Consider the following 20,202-nt stretch of genomic DNA (forward strand, 5'->3'; position numbering starts at 1 on the left):
AGGCTTTAATTTTATTAGTCATTAAAAATCACACAATACAATTTCACAGTACAGCCTAATAATAACTTTTATAATCACTTAATATGAATAATATTTAAATAAGTAAACCCATACTTCAAATAAAATGTGATAGGTTTGCATTTGTGTGCCAATTTTATTTCACCTTTGTTTTACCATTGACAAGAATGAGAATTTCACTGAGATTTACCGTGTTACAACTAGCCCCCGTCGCCATGACTGTTGCCAACCTAGCACTGGCTACAAAGTGTTTTGTAACTGAGAAAACACAGTATCCGGCAATACCGGAATAGTTTTGGTAGCTTGCACCCATGCGTCACTAAACAAAAAACAAGCGACATGGAAAAAAAATACTTTCAGGGTGTTAAAACACACTTTGTGGAATAACTCCATGAAATCTCAACAAAAACGTTTGAAACTTTTCCGAAGGCTTCTTTTGACTGAAACAACCTTGCTTACGGAAGAAGGCAGAAAATGATTGGTCCGTCTTGATAAAAAAGTCCGAGTTACATCTTGCCCCCCGTTACTTAGTGCCCCGCGCTCCCCTAGGCCTAAATTGATTACGCATTGTATTCCCTCTGTATTTGACTCCCCTTTCCGTTATCTTGCTACCTCAAGCTTTTGTGATTCTGACTGACTCACCTTGCATGAAGTGGTCAATAGAGAGCCCCATAACACTGACGAAAGTGAAAGTAGGTTATTGTGCGTCGCAAGGCACCACCTGACAAAATCTTAGCCACCGCTACCTATGTTAAGCATGTTTCACGGATATCCACAACCTAATGGACGATTTTAATGGTCTTTCATTGCAACACTTTTTTTTTTACCAACATTTACCAGCTTACAAAATTATGTCAGTTATCAATCAATGATAATCAGACAATCACTGCTATCATAGTCTGCACACAGCACTATACAGTAGCCTACACCATTTTCTTCCGGTGCGACCGATTCCCGGAAGTTAACATGGTTATGAACCCTCTAGTTGGAATCCTCTATGTGGCAAGGCTGTTCTATAAGGGCTGTGATACAAGTCGGGTTTGGTTTGTTTTAAAGGAACAGTGCTCCCTTTTTTGATTTTCACATATTTGCAGTATTTCCAAGCATATTGCAAGACTTAACCTGAAGAAGGTCGGATGACCAAAACGTTGTTTAAAGTTTGTTGGTGGAATGGACAGTGTGCAGGATTTTTTTTTACACTTAAAGGAACAGCCCACCTCATTTCAGGAAATTGCTCATATGTAGTTAAGTCCCAGTAAAATATGAGAATACATAGTTCGTTCATTATGTGTTTGCATTTAACAGTATAGCCAAATTAAGCATAGCTATGCAAGTCTATGGGAGAAAAAAAATCGAATGTACTTATACTTTACACTTGAATGACAACCTCACTGGGATAATATCCTACGCACCTGCCCCAACTACAGAGGTGTGCAAAAGCGTCTTTGTTGAACTGGACTGTTCCTTTAAGAAATGATTGCTTTTGTCATGGTAACCAAAATGCTTTGTTATGAGAAGAACCTATGAAATAATCATGTTGATGGCACTGACGCTGACGCATTCATTGACATAAAACTTGCTTTAGAGAGATGGCCCAAGGAGTTTGTGCAACAGACTGGGTCATCCACAGGGTTCTTTTTCAGACGCTTGTTCGACTGCTCTCCTATGGGTAATACGCATCCTCTGTAGTACCATCACGAATACATTCACCATTCCTGCTAAAGGCAAAAAGATTGGCCTTTTTTCACCGTCCTTGGGGGCTATGAAAGGCAGTGCGCACCTGTGTGCACATCCTCTTTCCGTCCTTCACTTTCACGAGTCATCATCGATTTACTTTACCTCCTGTAATTCAATTCAACTGTCCGGCGAGAACCTTGCCTGAGTGTAACGGTTAAGGACGCTGAATTACCAAAGTAAAACTTCGGTCTTCAACTCCTGCACTATCTTCGAAAGCAGCGAATTAGGTAAAAGACTGGACCGAAGACCAGTGTTCTTCTCTGCTAGTCGACCATCTTGCAAGGGGGAAGCTAAACTTGAGCTTAGCATGACTGGAATAAGAGTAGTCTGGTGCTGTCTCTTAATTCCTGGCCACACTCGCTTATCTGGAACGAAAGCAATGTCTGTCACTGATCTGAGGTTATTTTTGCTTTGGCAGAAAAAAGTTAACAGTCTTTTGTCGGCGTACCCCGGTTCAGCATGATGGAGCTATTAGCTATCCTCACGAGGCTAACAGTTGACGCTTCACTGTGTCCTAGCCTTAACCACAACGACCACCGTGTCTGCTGCTGCTGCCTGAATACCCTTTGGTTACCCTGGACCAACACAAGTATTTCGCCTAACAAGCGAACTCATATACTTGTCCCATGTGGGTTCAACGGCGGTTCATTTTGCTTCGGCAGAAAAAAAATTAATAGTCTTTCGTCGCCGTACTTCGGTTCAGTGTGACAAAGTTATTAGCTATCCTCACGAGGCTAACAGCTGGCACTCCCCTGTGTCCTTAGCCTTCACTGCATACACCCCTGTGTATGTTGCTACTACTTGGATACCCTTTGGTTATCCTGAACACAAGCTTTTCGCCTAACAAGCAAATTCAAATACTAACACAAGTAGTTTGCCTAACCAGCAAATTCAAATACTTGTCCCCTGTGGGTTTTCTGTCGAAGGAAACAGAACGTTTACCAGTTCGTGGTAAGGTTACGTTAGCTACCCAGCTAATCGGCTAACCTCCTCCTGATACATGACCGCCCTGCCTGAGAGGCTGTGGGGTCGAAACAGTAGATACTCACGCTGTGTGCTCTGTGCTGTGTGTCTTATCTGCATATCCCTTGTTCGAGAGGGTGATTCATGTGAACCGTGTCATTCAGGACCTATCGACCCTTTTCGGTGTACCTAGCGAAGCTTACGGCGGCAGTGTTAGCTGCAGCTAAATCCCTAGTTTCTGATACGTCACTGTTGGGCTTGCACAAGCATCCCCACAGCGAAAGGTCCATTTTACACAGCCTGTCCCTCAACGGTGTACTCAATGGCTGGTCGTAGAAGACCAAAGTCTTCCACTCGTGGCCAGGTTACGTTAGCTACCAAGCTAATCGGCTACCCTCCTCCTGATACATGACCGCCCTGCGCTGTGGGCTCGAAACAGTAGATACAGATACTCACGCTGTGTGCTCTGTCTTATCTGCGTATCCCTTGTTCGAGAGACGGTCGAAGGTGATTCATGTGAACCGTGTCATTCAGGGGGGATCCCGCAAATTTCCTCCCTCAACAGTCCATATCCCCTGAGGTGTATAACGCCCTGCGTAACTGTCCCGTTAGTGGCCACTGATTCTCTGAATAGGCCAAGAGGTGACTGTCGAAATATTCGATTCAGTCCTCCCATTTCTCGCTGCCACTAGTCTGTGAGCCAAGTGGCCAGGAAGGCATAACTGGGAAACACTAATGTGCTGTCTGCCAGAGCAACAATAACCCCAGATGGGTCCCATTCCCTCGGATGACACCCTTAGTCCAGGAAGTAATCCCTCCCGTTAAGGACACTATTACTAGGGTACAGAATCAAAACAAGAAATCGTGGCAATGCCCGATTTCGTTCACAACCCAAGCAGTGGTCACTTTAGATGGGTTCTCTTTTCTCTTTCCCTCAGGTGACACCGTTAGTCCAGGAGGTGATCCCTCCTTTCCAGGACATTGTTATTGGGGTACAAAAAAACGGCCAATGCACACTTTCGTCCAAAAACTCCTGTTGATAGTTTTTCCACACTAAACATATATGGACGGTATATGGCCACCCTCCGAAATGGAGCTGGCCCTAGCACCTTGTCTCCCTGACTTCCCGGCGTCGTGTCTTTTAGACTCTGCACCCTCTCAGCGGTCTCTCTTGGCTCAGCAGGAGGCTGTACGCCTTTCCCCCGGTGTCCCTGTTGATGGCGCTTCTACACAAAGTGCGTCTAGAACGCCAGTCTCTGCTGCTAGTCGCCCCCGATGGGGCTGGCATCCCTGGTTGGCGGAGATCACTAGCCTGCTCTCGGGCGAGCCGTGGGAGCTGCTCTTTAGAGCGACCTGCTTTCACAGGCCCATGGTGAACTCTTTCACCCACACCCAGAGGTGTGGGCTCTATGGGTGTGACCCGTCCAAGGCTGAGCAGACGTCAGTGAGGGGATCAGGATCCCGTTCTCCAGGCATCTGCCACAAGTCCGAAGGCCACTAGCTGTGCCCTACCGGCTCCACTTATTCCTGGGCTTCTCTTGCTTTGTGACAGACCTCCGGTCTGTACCAATTTAATTGGTGATTCGATCGGGAGTGTTTGTAACTAATTGGTTGCCATGGCGGCGCATTCAGATGCAGCTGCTTACAGCTCTCCCTACTTTCGCACTTTCTAAATGTTTTTTATATGTATTTTTTTGTTTTGTTTGTTGACATCGGACAGTAATATGACCTACAATCGTGTGGAATTAATTGACATTGGTTTTCAACAAAAGAGGATGATCTGCCGTGAGTTTCAAAACTTCCATAATATTCCGGACGAAATAGCGAGACCGCTTGGATCACCGTGGATTGTTTGCGCATCTTTCAAGCGTCGCAGGCGGAGAAGAGAGAGGAAGCAAAAGAGGGGGTTCAGGGCTGGACTCTTGACTAAACTAAGGAAACGGCCACTCAAACCTCCGCTACCAAGCCTTTATCTCTCAAATGTCAGGTCCATGGTACACAAAACGGATGAGTTGGAATTACTGCTCGCTGGGAATCGCTGCGTTCGAGATAGTTGTGCACTTATCATCACAGAGACATGGCTTCACGCAGAAATCCCCGACGCTTCGGTGCAGCTTGAAGGACGCACGCTACACAGGTGGGACCGGAATAACAACTCTGGAAAAAAAAGAGGAGGAGGGCTCTGCATCTACGTGCATGAAGGTTGGTGCAATAGCAGTGCTGTTTTGGATAGCCATTGTTCTCCCGACCTAGAGTGCATGTCAGTGAGATGTAGACCATTCTATCTGCCAAGAGAGATAGCCGCTGTTGTGATCACTGCTGTTTACATTCCCCCAGACGCTAATGTTAAAATAGCGCTCTCTCTGCTCCTTAACATCATTAATGACCATCAGAGAACCTACCCAAACGCAGTACATCTACTGGCTGGCGACTTTAATAAGGCCAATTTAAAAACGGTATTGCCTAAATTCCATCAGCATGTTAAATGCCCAACAAGAGGAGAAAAAACTTTGGACCATGTATACTCTAACATCAAGCATGCATACAAAGCCACACCCCTACCCCACCTCGGCCAGTCTGATCATCTCTCCCTATTCCTAACCCCCCGCATACACCCCCCTCAGCCGCCAATTACCACCTGGCCTGACAATGCTCTCCCCCGTCTGCAGGACTGCTTTGAGCAGACACACTGGGAAGCCTTCCATCATGAGGATCTGAGCACATATACCGACACTGTACTGTCTTACATCAAGTACTGTATTGGCATGGTCACTGTGGAAAAGACTATCCAGGTTTACCCAAACCAAAAACCATGGATGACCAGCCAAGTGCGCACACTCCTTAGGGCCCGTGATGTAGCTTTCAGGTCTGGTGACAGAGTGCAATACAGCAGTGCTCGCGCCGACCTAAGAAGAGGCATCAAGGCAGCCAAAGCTGACCACAAAAGGCGGATTGAGGAGCAGCTGAACAACCCCCGGCAGATGTGGCAGAGTATTCAGTCCATCACTAATTATAGGGGACAGTCTGTGTCTCATGGAGATGGAGATGCAGCACTAGCGGAGGAGCTGAACAGCTTCTTTGCCCGCTTTGAAGCTCAGGCGCAGCATTCAGGCGTACCACTCCAGCCCCTGCAACAACCCACTCCATACCTTAGCACCCCCCCACCCACTCTGGAGGTTGCGGCTGATGACGTAAAGCGAGTGCTTCGTGCTGTGAACCCGAGGAAAGCAACAGGCCCGGATGGCGTACCAGGAAAGGTGCTCAAGGCATGTGCGGCCCAACTAGCACCAGTCTTCACTGACATTTTCAACCTGTCACTGAAACAAGCCACCATCCCAGCCTGCTTGAAATCTGCCACCATTATACCTGTTCCAAAGAAGGCATCTACTACCACCCTCAATGACTTTCGCCCTGTTGCACTCACTCCAGTCATCACCAAGTGCTTTGAAAAACTGGTGCTGAGGCATATAAAAGCCTGTCTCCCCCCAACCCTAGACCCTCATCAGTTTGCATACCGGGCAAATAGATCCACTGAGGATGCAATAGCCATTGCTCTCCACTCTGCACTGAGTCACCTGGAAAGACAAGGGAGCTACGTCAGGATGCTCTTCATCGATTATAGCTCAGCTTTTAACACCATCATTCCTGACATCCTAATCCCCAAGCTGAGACATCTAGGACTTCCATCATCCACATGCTCCTGGATCAAAGACTTCCTTGTTAATCGTCCCCAACAGGTGAAACTAGGTCACCATCTCTCAACCACCCGCACCCTCAGCACCGGCTCGCCCCAAGGATGTGTGTTGAGCCCACTTCTCTACTCCCTCTACACGTTTGACTGTAGCCCCATCCACCCAGAGAACATCATTGTAAAATTTGCAGATGACACAACAGTGGTGGGACTGCTAACCGAGGGAAAGGAGGAGGCCTACAGGGATGAGGTCCTGAAACTTGGAGAGTGGTGTGCATCCAACAACCTGGCCCTGAACATCTCCAAGACGAAGGAGCTCATCCTGGACTTCCGGCGGAACAAAGATGCTCCTGCCCCCCTGCACATCAATGGAGAACGTGTAGAGCAAGTGAGCTCATTTAAATTCCTAGGTGTACACATCTCAGCTGATCTCTCCTGGTCGACTAACACCTCGGCTCTGGTAAAAAAGGCCCAGCAGCGATTGCACTTCCTCAGAGTACTTAAGAAAGAACAGTTAGACTCAAGCTTGCTGGTGACCTTTTACCGTTCCACCATAGAGAGCCTGCTGACCTACGCAGTGTCAGTGTGGCACTCAAGTTGCACTGAGGCTGACAGGAAGAGACTGCAGAGGGTGACCAAAACAGCACAAAAAATCATAGGCTGCCCCCTGCCTCCCATACCCACCATCTACAACTCCTGCTGCCTAAGTAGAGCCAGGAGTATCATTAAAGATCCCACACATCCTGGCTTTCATCTCTTCACACTGTTGCCCTCTGGCAGGCGCTACAAGGCATTGCCAGCCAGAACCAATAGGATGGCTTCTTCCCCAAAGCTGTTATAACAATGAACACACACTTACTGGACAATGTTCATCTATAAAGAACTGTGCACTTCGTAGGGAAGCTAAAATCTCAGTATACTTTGTATACTGACAATAAAGGCTTTCTATTCTATTCTATTCTATAACTCCCATAGGAGAGCAGTTGAACGAGCGACTGAAAGAGAACATTAGGACATATTAATATGTCTGATTCTGAAGTATTATTCGAGACATACACTAAAGCAATTGAGAAAAACAGTAATAATATTAATAATAGTTTTGTCATATAATATTGTCACTTGTGCAGGTCAAAAAGCCAGTTTCTGTTTGCTGTCAGCATATTGTCTATCAATGCAGTGCAAAATGCTTTATCACTGAATATATGAAACTTTCTCACCCTCCCAAAACATTTAGGCCCTAGGTCATTGTATGAGTCTTGACATGCTAAATGATTAACTAAGCTGTCATAATGTCTTACATGTAAGCACTGACTAATTTGCATTAGATTTTTGTCTATAAATATGATCTGAATTGGTCAATTGCTCCCAGGTAAATACTGACTCTGTTATCAAAGGCAGTAAAAAGAAAAGACATTTTAGAGAAAACAGGCATGCAATACTATACATGTATAACAATAGGCATTGTATTGGATTACAGGAATGTAAGCCATACATTATGGGCCCTGTATAATTGGGTATTACATGTATTATGGGGGGCACATGGGCCCAGGGACTGAGGGTAGAATTAGATCTTTGACTTCTTATTTCCCATGACTACTATTTCCTTCTCCTTTGACATCCTAATTTCCCATGACTTCGTCTCTGGCCTTAAGTCAGCAGCCCTGATAATGAGATGGCTGTCTTTGCCACCTCCTGCCAAGAAGTAATAATAATAATAATAATAATAATAATAATAATAATAATAAACATTAATTGGCAATACTTCCTCCCTACCTGATGGTCAGCCGGCTGTCTTTTCCACCTCCTGTCACTAGCTGGCCATCCTTCCTCCAGGTTCCATACGCTCCACGGTCTGACTTCCAGGTGAGAGTGATAGTGGCCCCTCTCTTCACGCTCTGGTCTGGTGGAGAAAAAAATATTAGATGTGATAGAACATCCTCACACATCTACACTTCATGACAGATGTAGATACACAAACAGACAGATATAGTAGATGCTGTAGATGGGTCGACAGACAGAAAGACAGACAGACAGACAGACAGACAGACAGACAGACAGACAGACAGACAGATAGATACGTACATACTAGGGCTGGGACTCGATTAAATAAATTAACTGAAATAATCGCATTTAAATATCTGACTTGAGAACAGTGGAAAAAAAACTTATTCACATGGATTTTGAATAATTACAATAAATAGGCGTAATCTTGANTATGTCCTCTTTTGAAAGTCGCTTTGGTTATAAAGCGTCTGCCAAATGCAATATAATGTAATAATAATGTAACGTAATCTAAAAACGGTATTCATTTTTAAAAGAATAGAGAACTCGTCTCAATTTCAGCAGGCTATATTCACCATCAGGCGTAATACTGCCCTCCAATGGTCTAATCCAGAACTATGTAGCTATATTATACTGTGATTAATTTTTTTAATCGCATTAATTAGTTTAGCGAATTGCGTGATTAATTAATCGAAATTAATGCATTAATGTCCCAGCCCTAGTACATACATACATACATACATACATACATACATACATACATACATACATACATACATACATACATACATACATACATACATACATACATACATACATACATACATACATACATACATGGATAGATAGCTTTTAAAATGGTGCACACTGACCAGTGTCTTGCTAAACCAAAAGCAATCAGAGATGCCAATTTAGCACCCAGAGCAATGCTAGATGCACTTGTTTTGTGTGTTTTTGGTACCACCCACTGGCGTTTCAAAACCTCATAGACTACTCCAATTGGCAGACGAGCAGAGATAGACAGGCTGCCAGACAGGATCATTGCAACAACACTGGGGCCAACTCTCTGGGGGGCAGGAGGGCAGGTAAAGAGACCCGTGCCCGAAAACACAATAAAGAAGCTGCAGTAAATGTAAAACTGTAATAAACACTCCTATAGAGTAAGACACACGCAGTGCACAGTGGTGAAACTCAGAGGTCAATGACTCCCACACAGGTACAGAACATGAACCATAAAACCATTACAGTAAAATACATGGGAAGTGCTAAAGGGCGATTAAAGGAACGTTTGGCAGCAGTTTAAGTGAAAAAGTTAAGAAGCTAAGAGGCTAAAGCTAAAGTGTAAAAGTGCAGCCTGGCATGACAGATATAACAGGAAGTGTACTGTATAGTCTGGGCTTGCCCCATAGGCAAAGCTGCGGAACCAATGGTTGGAGTTCAGACGGCATTGTCACCATGTTCAGCCCACTTACTCATTGCATGGTCACTTAAGTGTTTCAGGTGGTACACAATCAATACTTACGCTAGGGACACATAGCAGGCGAAACCAGTGAGGCGAAGAAAGGTGAAATTCAGAGCTCAACCGTCATCAGGTCGTCGCAGCGAATCAAATGGCATGAAACCGTCATGTTTTTGATTCGATTGGCCGCCGCAGGCGAAATTCGCTTCTCATTTGCATAATATTAAAATTGGTTGAATAATTTTGCTTGGCTTCTGTTCACTTGCCTTTGTCTCCCTCATAGGAATGAATGGCAAAGTTCACTTCACTTGGCCAAATTCGCGTGTATGTGGCCCTACCGTAAGACAGTCAGTACAACAAATAAGGTCATAAAATGGGTATATTACCTTTTAGTTGTGGTTCTGGAAAACAAAAAGGAAAATCAGTCAGCCAGAAACACTTATCATGTGACTTTTTGTCTTTCAGAATGTTAAAATAATTCTCTTATTTAGCTCTCTCTCTCACACACACACGCACACACACACACACACACACATACACACACACACACACATACACACACACACACACACACACACACACACACACACACACACACACACACACACACACACACACACACACACACACACACACACACACACACACACACACACATACACACACACCAAGTATGGAGATTAGCACCCGTCCACCTGCCAATGAAGGGTAGATTGACGGGTGAAAACTTTCACCTCAGCTCGAGCTATAAATAGCCTGAAAGTCCAGGCATTTTTTGTCCCCAACAGGGCAGTGATAAAATCCAAATTGCGTCCAATAAGTAGACCTATTAAGGTGTTCCCCTTATAATTTATTGACAGAAACAACTGCACGCAAAACCATGTGGTCGTGGGCAGCTTTGGGTTAACATGGGAGAACTACTCAGTGCATGGAGAAGTTAGCTGTGCACGGCAGATAGCGCAGAGGGAGAGATGTCAATCATTCGCGACTGCACAGTACAATGGCATATCACAATGGCAATGCTCCCAGTAGGCCTGATACATGGTTCATGCCAAAGGTCTTTGCTGTATTTCCATTCTTTGGAGAATTTTTTTTGGTAACACTTTCTATGAAGCCCATATCTATAGTGCATTATGAGTGCAGTTATAACAAATCATAATGCACATTATAATTACTTACAACGCATTACGACTACACCCATGATGTTTCATGATCTTTTTTGTTAACAGTAATGAATAACCATGAATCTAGCTTATAATGCTTTATAAATCCAAGGGTGTTATGTGCTCATGACTGGATATTAATTACAGGCTGCCTGATGGGGCTTACAGTACATTATGATGCATTATAGATGTGCATTATACAGTGCATTATAGATGCATCCATATGAACTCCACTTTACTTAGAGCACACATTGACGACTTATGATCTCACATGGAACATTATAGCATCTTATGAGCCCTTATGACAGTTAAACATTCAGGTCTGTGCATAGAGGGGTATAGGTACTCATAATGTACTATAAACCCCATCAGGCAGCCTGTAATTTATAGCCAGTCATGAGCACTCATGACACCCTTGGATTTATAAAGCATTATAAGCCAGATTCATAACTGTTTATATAAAGCATCATGATGCATTCTGAGTGTAGTCATAAAACATTGTAAGTAATTATAATGCACATTATAATTTGTTATAAATGCACTTATAATGCGCTATAGATATGGGCTTTAAGTAAAGTGTTACCCTTTTTTGATAGTCCACTCCATCTTTTATCTTAGCGGTCACAGCTAGGCCTATTTCTACACACTGACACGTCAGTACTCACGCTATCTATGGTAAAGGTTATGGAATGGAAGTGTAGGCTTGTCTGTCAAAGCGGTGAAGTGCAACATCAAGCTGAGTGCCTATTTGTCTTATTTGGAGCCGAGTTAAAGGATATCACTGGCAAGAGTCATTTATGAAATTGCCTACTCTTCTTGAAGAGCTGAGTTCTGCAGTAGCCTCAAAATTTGACTGAATAAACTGCACATCTGTGCAAAACAATCTAGGGGGCCTACCTAGCAGTCATAATTAAATATTCCATCGCCCGTAGTTGACTGCCAACTCTGCACGTTGTGTTGTAGACAGCCTTGCACTTTATCCTTGGACATCAGCCTGCTGCAGAAGCGAAAGCATGGTGGACCAGCGCTCACATTTAGGATATGGATGACAATGTGCAAATAGGACTAGCTTAACATGTAACATGTAACATGTCAAAGACAGACAGTCGACGCTGTCGGGCTCTGCCCGCTTGGGGTGTCTAACCCCGTCGACACACTGAATCCAGCATTCTCGCTTTCTTCCCGTGAAGACTACTACAAGCTCCTCGCACCTGCCAAGGCTGTGCTCGCTTAAGGGCTCTTACACACCAGGGCGGTAAAGCGTCGCGGAACGGCCGCATTTTTTACCGGCGTCGGTGAAAATACATTGAAGCCGGCTCCGCGCTGCGCTGCATTTGGAAAATAGAACTCGAGCGTATTTTTCACACCGGCGACCGGCGGTGTCTCATTCAAATGAATGGCAAAGTAGCATGCTAGCTTTGGCTGTGGGGAGGGTTTTGAATAGGACTGGCCGCACACGGCGACGCCGACGCTGTCAGTGTGAAAGCCAGAGAAAAACACGCCGTCCAAAACTAAGCAGAAAGACCGCGTTCGTCCCGGGACCGTTCCGTTCCGCCTTGGTATGTTTTGGCCCTAACCGTTCACAGACGGACTGTCCAGGACCCTGTCGCCGAACGCGGCCGCGGCCGGTAAAATCGTTTGCCTTCGTCAAGAAGTGCATTGAAGGTTTGCAATTAAGCCAGGTTACTTTCTAACTCTAGTGAAGTGTCCGTGTCGTGGCGAACTTCAAGTTTAGCATGGCGGGCTACCACCCACCTAGCTACCTAACTTCAGCTAGCCTGATTTAGCTACCTCTACCTCCACCCAGCACTCGGCTGCCGGTGGTACTTTATTAATGGTAGGCTACACCTTACAACAGGGAGCGAGAACGCCAAGCTCGCTACTCTGTTTGACTATTTTCATCAGTTTTCTGTTTGTAACCCACCGCATGTAAACCCACTCGGCGGGAAACAAGTTGCTAGCTTCGATTTGTAGCTTCCCCCGCACGTGCGGCTAATCTGCTAACACTGGTGTTAACTGAAGTAATTACTTGTTATGACGAGTTATTCGAGTAACACTACTCTCCTCTCTCTTTTATTCTGAAATATGCTTCAGGCATTTCCCCCGCCATAGGGAAGAGTGAAAAGCAAGAGTGAAGAGCCCGTTGCCTCCCGTGCCCGGCGTCACGCAGCCCACCATGGCGGGCAGAGAATCCCAGGTCTGCATGGAACCCTACCATGCACCATGCACATGCAACGGTTGCAGGCCGCCATGCCTGCACCACTGCGTGGACAATACCAGAGGGAATTCGGGAGCGGAGGCTGAAGGTGGTGATCGTCACTAACAGCCCCCATGCACTAGTCAGACTCTGTGGATACCATGCCACCCGAGGACGACCCCAGCTTAGGCTACCCCCTCTCCCAGGGAGCAGGAGGATACCCAAGCATAAAGCACAATATCAGGGACATCACGTCGCTGCCCCCTAGACCCCAACAGGGAGGGCGACCTATTCTGCAGTATTCAAGGCCCCCCAGTGACCATGCTGACTCGACCCAGCCTCCCAGACAGGTCAACACTGCCAAGGTTGACATCCTATGGAGAGAGGCCAGAGCCTGCATCCTAAGGGCTAGAACGGTCAGAAGCTCAAGGTGCTTCAACCCAGAACAGAGGCCCAAACGGCCTACAGGACCCAGTGGCGGACCTGACAGCCCAGGATCACTTGTTCCCACGTTCTCGCCCACACCGTAGAGGAAGATGGAGAAAGGGTCATGTCTTACAGGTGTTCAAAATCTGAAACTGCAGACAAAGTGTCACCAAGCACAAATCACACCCAATCTCAGTGTCCAGTAAACATACATTATTCGCACCTAGGCCGTGGGCCAAAGGCAAATCTGTTGATACAAAATAAACACTAATGCTACACAGAGGGTAATTTCACCAAACTGTTAAGTATACCAAGGTGTTCAGTATACAAAGATCTTTATCTTCCTGGCAAGGGCCAGGGACGATTCGGTCAACACATAAGATGCACGTAATGCATGAGAGCGGTCTCATCTCACTAAGGTGTTAAGCAGACTAAGGTCATTCGCACCAAGGCAGGGCCATGGGCGAATTTTATTAACACATAAAATACACACATTGCGTCTCACCAGACTAAAGTGTTAAGTAAAGAAAGGTCATTCGCATCTAGGCAGGGGCCAAGTGCGAATTGTATTAACACAGAATGTTAACATGTTATAAACATGCACACTTGCATCTCACCAGACTAAGGTGTTCAGTAAACATGGGTCATTCGCATCTGGGCAAGAGCCAAAGGCGAAATTGTTATTATATAACTTACACAAGTAATGCAAAGCAGTAGCCTCTGTCTCACCAGACTAAACTGCTCAGTAACAATTATCATTTGCATCCAGGCAGGGGCCAAGGGTGAAATGTTTAACATTATGCACACAAGGGATACTATTACAGTAGTCTCAGCAGTGTTAAGGGAACAAACACCCCTCACACCCAGGCGAGGGGCTGATTTGGTAACACAAAAGTGGCTCCCCTTGCAGCCTAGGGGTAGCCTCAACAGACCAGTGTGCTTTGAAATAAATAAAGAATGCCATCCCCATCCAGGCCTTGGGCCAAGGACGGAGTTATTGAGAAGTCACACACGAGGTGTACAAGTACAGTGTACACCAGAAATCTCTCTCTCTTTTCAAAAAAAGGGTGCACCACTGTCATAACACCACCAGGGCGCATCATTTCCCCTTTATCGGCAGCGGAGACATAGCAGAGATCTCTCCGGTGACGCCACTAGTGTGCGTCACGTCACGGCTGCGTGGGTAACGTGACTAACGTCATATAAGAGCGACGGGTCCTGCTCATCCATGACGAACAGACAAATGCGACACTACTTTATTCCACGATAAGTGGATAAAGAGCTTCTGTTGATCACAAAACCACCTAGGTTCAGTGGAACACTAATTTAATGTCAGTAGACTGAGTTCTCGAGTTACGAACGAAGAGATCCCTTCTTTTCTACTCTAAGGAGCCGTCAATGAGCTCTGTTCAAAATACTGCGCGATCTCAGCTGGAAAGCGCATTTTACAGACCCCTCTTATAAAAACATGTATGCCATCACAATCGCATACATCTGACAACAAGGTGCTTTGTCAATCATATCATCGTCTCGATTTTGGGGTTGTCACAAGAGTTACAGCAGATGATCTTATCACACGGCTGTAGCCTGTCTGAAATCAGAATGTTTGTTATGAGTTTCGCCGCCACGGCAAAACATACAGCGTCTCGCTGCCTCAACAGGTGATTGAGGACTGCGTTAGCCCCTCTGACAGGCTTTTGGATCAGAATACTGTAATTAAGACAATTTCCCCTATTGCTCCCTCTAGAAGGAGTCAGCATTAGATTCCAGGACGGTGCTAAAGCATTGAGTGCATTTGGGTTCAATAAGTCACCGTGAGTAGTAGTCAGACAAGGTCTAAGACTACAGTTGGTGTAAAGGCATCCGCTATTACGGTAGCAAGAGGTGTCTCTCGAATGATGAAGGGCTTTTACAGTAAAGCTTACTGGCCACGTTGTTCATGCAGTGGTTTCACCATCGCACGTCCAGGGCGGCCATAGACACACAGGGGCTCCCCGGCACGGGAGTGACCTGGAAGCGGTGGCTACAGGTATACATGATAAGATGCTCTAGTGGTTAGAGTGCGTCACTGGTGGGCAAGACAGCCGGTGGTAGGCTACTCAGCCCCTCCAGTTAAAGAGAGAACACATACACATCCACATTAAGTGTTCTGGGCCCTGAAACATTTCCAAAACTATGTAGGTGGGTGAGGGTTGCTGGGTCACAGTTTCTGTTAAGTCTGCAGAACAGGGTCAAGGGGAACATCCTCTCTACTCTCAAACATCAGCTTGTGTGGGGCAGGGGTTGGTGCAGGTTATTGCCATCTCTACACCTTGTGAGGAAACACACAGTGCCCTCTCTATTCCTCCTTGGCATAAAAGATGCACTAGATTGCTATGGACAAAACGCCCTCTCTATGCATTCACACCAATTAGCATAATAATCCCCACACTGGTCAGAGTCAGGGAACAGAGCCTGCTACTGATTTTGTTGGCCCAATTATGTCACCCTAACATGGGGTCACGATTGTGTAAGGTTGTTCGGAGAGCCCTCAGGGGGCCCCACCTCTACTGAGAGATTCTCTCAGACAAGAAGAGAGATTTATAATTCACACCTAGACAGGCTGGTCCGGCAGGCTCATTCTGTGAGAGGTAGAATTCAGACGCAGTCGCCCTCTCCCAGCAGTCATCGAGACTGTACTAGGGGCGACAGCAGCATACACACACTTCATACTTGGTCATAAATGGCGTGTGTTCAAGGTATGGGGCACACTGAGACACTTCTCCCTAGCGCCCTGTTGTTCAGCTTCTTAGCTTCCTACGGGATCTTATAGACAGGGTTAAAGCCTTTCCCAATTGGAAAGTTTAACTTGCTGCATTTTCAGCCAGCCACTTAAGTTTTGGGTACAAGCCAGCAGGGTAGTACCCCTTGGAGGGTTGTTTCAGGAAAGGCGTTACAGAGTAAAGGCCCTGTCTCCGGACCTTTGGTCCCTTGGTGGGACTTAGGTCTGGTTAAGTCGAGCTACACGCTCACCCCTCCGAACCACTGGTTTGAAGTTTATCTAGTCAAGACTGTTCTAATACAGCATTAACCACCATGAAATGAGTGAGTTAACTACTAGCCTTCCTTGTGAGGCCCTCAGGTTTACAATCTGACTCTGATTTGAAGAAGGTGCGTCTTCTCCCCATTACAGATTTGTGCCCAGAGCAGGACTCTTTCTTTAGATGTCGGAGAAAGGACCTGGATGCCCCGCTCCCTGCCCCCTCGCTCAGAGGAGGGTCAAGAGCTCAACTATGTGTGTCCTGTTAAAGCTCTGTGACTACATACAGAACTTAGCAGAGTTCAGCTTTTTGTGGCTTAGGCCACACACCATAAAGGACTACCACTGCCACGTCAGGGGTTGTCTCATTGGATTGTGAAGGCTACAACGGCTGCCCATCAGAATAATGTATCGCCGGTCCCTTAGGGACCTAAGAGCTTTTGCATTAACAGGAATGGCCACTTCCAGGGCACTGTCCACGGGGTTGCCAATGGTAGGCCTGTACAATGTAGCAAACAGGGCCCCAGGGTACACGTTCGCCCGCTTTCATGAGCTAGAGGTATCTGGCCGACACTAATCAGACTCCCCAGCAGCGATCTAAACATTTCTGACCGATGCTACTGTAATAAGGGCTTTACATAGCGTGCATTCCGGGAGTGGGCTATATCTCCCATAGTGAAACAATGAGCGAAGTTAGAAAAAGAACGTTAGGTTACGACCATAACCCTTGGTTCTTTGATAACAGAGTGAGGTGTTTCACCTATTTTTCCCTCCTTGCACTAGTTGTTAGGTGGGGAAGAAACCGTTAAGAATGCTGGATTCAGCGTGTCGACGGGGGTAGACACCCCAAGCGGGCGGAGCCCGACTGCGTCGACTGTCTGTCTTTGACAGACGTAATGTCATTGGAGCTTCCATAGATGGTCACGCCCAAGTGTAAAGAACCAAGGGTTACGGTCGTAACCTAACGATTTGTGTCATTAAACACTAATGTATTACACCAACGAAAGGTTGGTCGCGTATGCACTATGTTGCTAAACGTTAACACGTGGCTAACTATTTGGCACATAGTTTGATGGCTTCGAGGCCGTTTCAAAGTGAAGTGTTTTCCACGTGTTAGTTGGCTATTCTTGCACGGCAGAGTGTCTTTATCGCGTACTACACGGCTTTTATGCCGACGACGACTGGCCTGGCTACTGCTGTGCTGGGAGTGTTATGTTCTAGATGGCGGGGAGTTGTAAATTTGGGGTGGGGTGGGGGGACGGACGAATATTTCAGGGCTTCTTCAGGGCAAATTTTCTGTTCTGTTATGTTGTCCCTTTTGTTTTGAAGAAAAAACGATTTATTTTTTTTGTGTACAGCAAAACCTTTTTGTTTTCTTGAATGTTCTATTTAAATAATTCATAATAAATGACCATGATCTCTTACAGAATCTGTGATGATATGTTGATTTCATATAGCTGGTGCTATGGGGGAAGGGATGGTGGTCTCACCTCATAACCCGGATTAACAATTTCTTTGTTTTCAGAAACGGAGACCAATTATGTAATGATGTTTTAATTAATCGTGTTTTCATTTCTGTGTTATCTCAACTCTGAGCAGAGGTATCAAAAGTAAAAGTACCTTTGTGGTGTAATTACAACACTTGCACATGGTATTACATAGCTGTTACAGCATTTACTCCATTGTAACTAATGGGATAGATGGACTGTGTTGTTACTAAAAAACACTGAAAACCTGACAAGGACCCACCATAAACTTGATCCAACCAGTGCACAGTTTAGCTGATGTCAGACAAGTACACAGATCTACTGTTTACTCAGATAAGTTACTTGTGTAGGAAGGAAACTGTTTCTTTTTTTTTACTCTTACTTTTGACACCTCTGACTCTGAGTCACTTAATTAGTGCAGTATGAATGTTGTTTACCTCTTTCAGGTCAAGTCTGCCTGGAGATACAGAGCCACAAGGCCGCAGGAGAAGATACCAGGCGAAATGAAAGATGTGAATAAGTGTTAGTGATTTGATCTATTTGGATAAGGCTTTGTGATTTGGTTGCATGGCGGCCTGAAAGAGTCACGAGGCCTAAAGATAAGACACGGTTTTGCACATGGGTGAAAATGTATGAAAAGTAAAGTTTTAATCTACAGTAATGTCTTTTTAGGTCAAAGATGCAGAATTCGATCAGAAAAACAGCGTGACGTGTTTGTGCACTTCCTTTCACCTGTAACCAAACTGTCAGTAATAGTGGTTGATGCATGGTGTCACTAACTTGATATATTTGATTCTAGACACATCTGAAAGTCTTAACACTGGAGGGTGGCCTGCATGATTAACATTTGTACACAATCTCAATGTGGTTTTCTATAGCAGGATATGGATGCTCCAAGGCAAAGTTGTGTGTTGCCGGTGGAGTGGATTGTGCTCTTGTGTGCAGGTGTGTGTTGGTGATCCAAGCAGACGAGCAAGGCATGAGCATGAGGGCCATGGGCTAGACGTAAGGAAGCAGATGGGCAAGTCAAAGGCCATGAAGAAGGAACAATGGACGAAGAGGAGGTGGCAAGATTATCGGAGTGACCCTATCAAGGCTCAAGTATTCAAGCAACCCAACCTGCTTATTTTGAGATTTCATGTGCTAAGATTAATAAATCATCATTATTATACAAACATTTTTCAACCTCTCCGTCTCAACTTCTTCCAAATGAACAATTCAAGTCTGCTTTATTACAAGGTAATCAATGTCTTAACATGTGCTGGTCATACAAAGAAATGAATGCCTATAGCCTACATATAGGCCTATAGAGGTAAGTGCAAGACTGGGCAACAGAAAACGTGCACAGAGCAGGAACCAGCTAACAGAGGATTACCAACAGAATTGTAAAACAGTTATTAATTGTATGCTGCCGTTGGTAGGCCTATAATAGTCATGATTTCATGAACCCAGTCATTCAATTGTTATTGTGTAATAACTTAATACATAAGGACGAGGAGACTCGGGTATAAATGTCACAGTTGATGTTTGCTTGGTATGAACTGATTGACCCATCCCAGAATACAGACTAAAAACGCGACCAACGTTAGTACACTCCGCGTAGGGTAGCCTACTAGTGCAACATTAATCACAAATCACAACACATGTCGAGTATCCTAATGTTTTATTGCATAAACATGTCATTATTCAGCTTTTTGCCTTGTGCAGCGAGGAACCTCGAAGTATATTTAACAATTCGAATGTGAAATCATGCCGCTAGCAAAGTTCAAATAAAAACAAAGATAGCATCGGCCTATTAGGCCTACCACACAATTTGAATATGAACATGAAAAAGAACGAAAATTAGTCTTGCACGTAGTTCGTTGAACTGCTAATAAAGTTTAGAAACAATAAAAAATTATTTATTGTCTTCCGGTAGGTTGAGGAATTCCTCAAACATCATATGAATTCAAATTTAAATGAATTTTACATTACATTTTACGGTTTAAACCTTTACGGTAATATGGACGAGGCGAGTTAGCCTACTTGGACGTGTGTAATCAGCTTGTTCCGATGAACGTCCCTAGGGACGTCCAACTCACAGATGAACGTCCCTAGGGCGTCCAACTGGCTTCGTGCCGCAGCGAACTGTCTACTTGCCAGGTCTCGGAACATTTCAGAAGACAACTGACAGTTCTACGCTCACACGACTTGACAGTCAGCCAGGGCTGGACTGGGAGACTTTTTCAGGCCGGGCATTTTCCAAGGCCAGGCCAGGCCA

At 45.3% G+C, this 20,202-nt stretch overlaps 1 protein-coding gene across 1 annotated transcript in view; it reads right to left on the reverse strand.

Moving 5' to 3' along the window:
• LOC134442210 (interferon-induced protein 44-like) overlaps positions 1 to 8,378 on the reverse strand; it is a 37,915-nt gene extending 29,537 nt beyond the window's left edge. Inside the window, exon 1 of the mRNA XM_063192467.1 lies at positions 8,183 to 8,378. Within this exon, the coding sequence (XP_063048537.1) occupies positions 8,183 to 8,355 (173 nt within the window). The 5' untranslated portion in view covers positions 8,356 to 8,378. The remainder of the gene's footprint in view (positions 1 to 8,182) is intronic.
• Positions 8,379 to 20,202: the final 11,824 nt, after the last annotated feature.

Source organism: Engraulis encrasicolus, unplaced genomic scaffold (genome assembly GCF_034702125.1).
Source record: "Engraulis encrasicolus isolate BLACKSEA-1 unplaced genomic scaffold, IST_EnEncr_1.0 scaffold_125_np1212, whole genome shotgun sequence".
Taxonomy (NCBI): domain Eukaryota; kingdom Metazoa; phylum Chordata; class Actinopteri; order Clupeiformes; family Engraulidae; genus Engraulis; species Engraulis encrasicolus.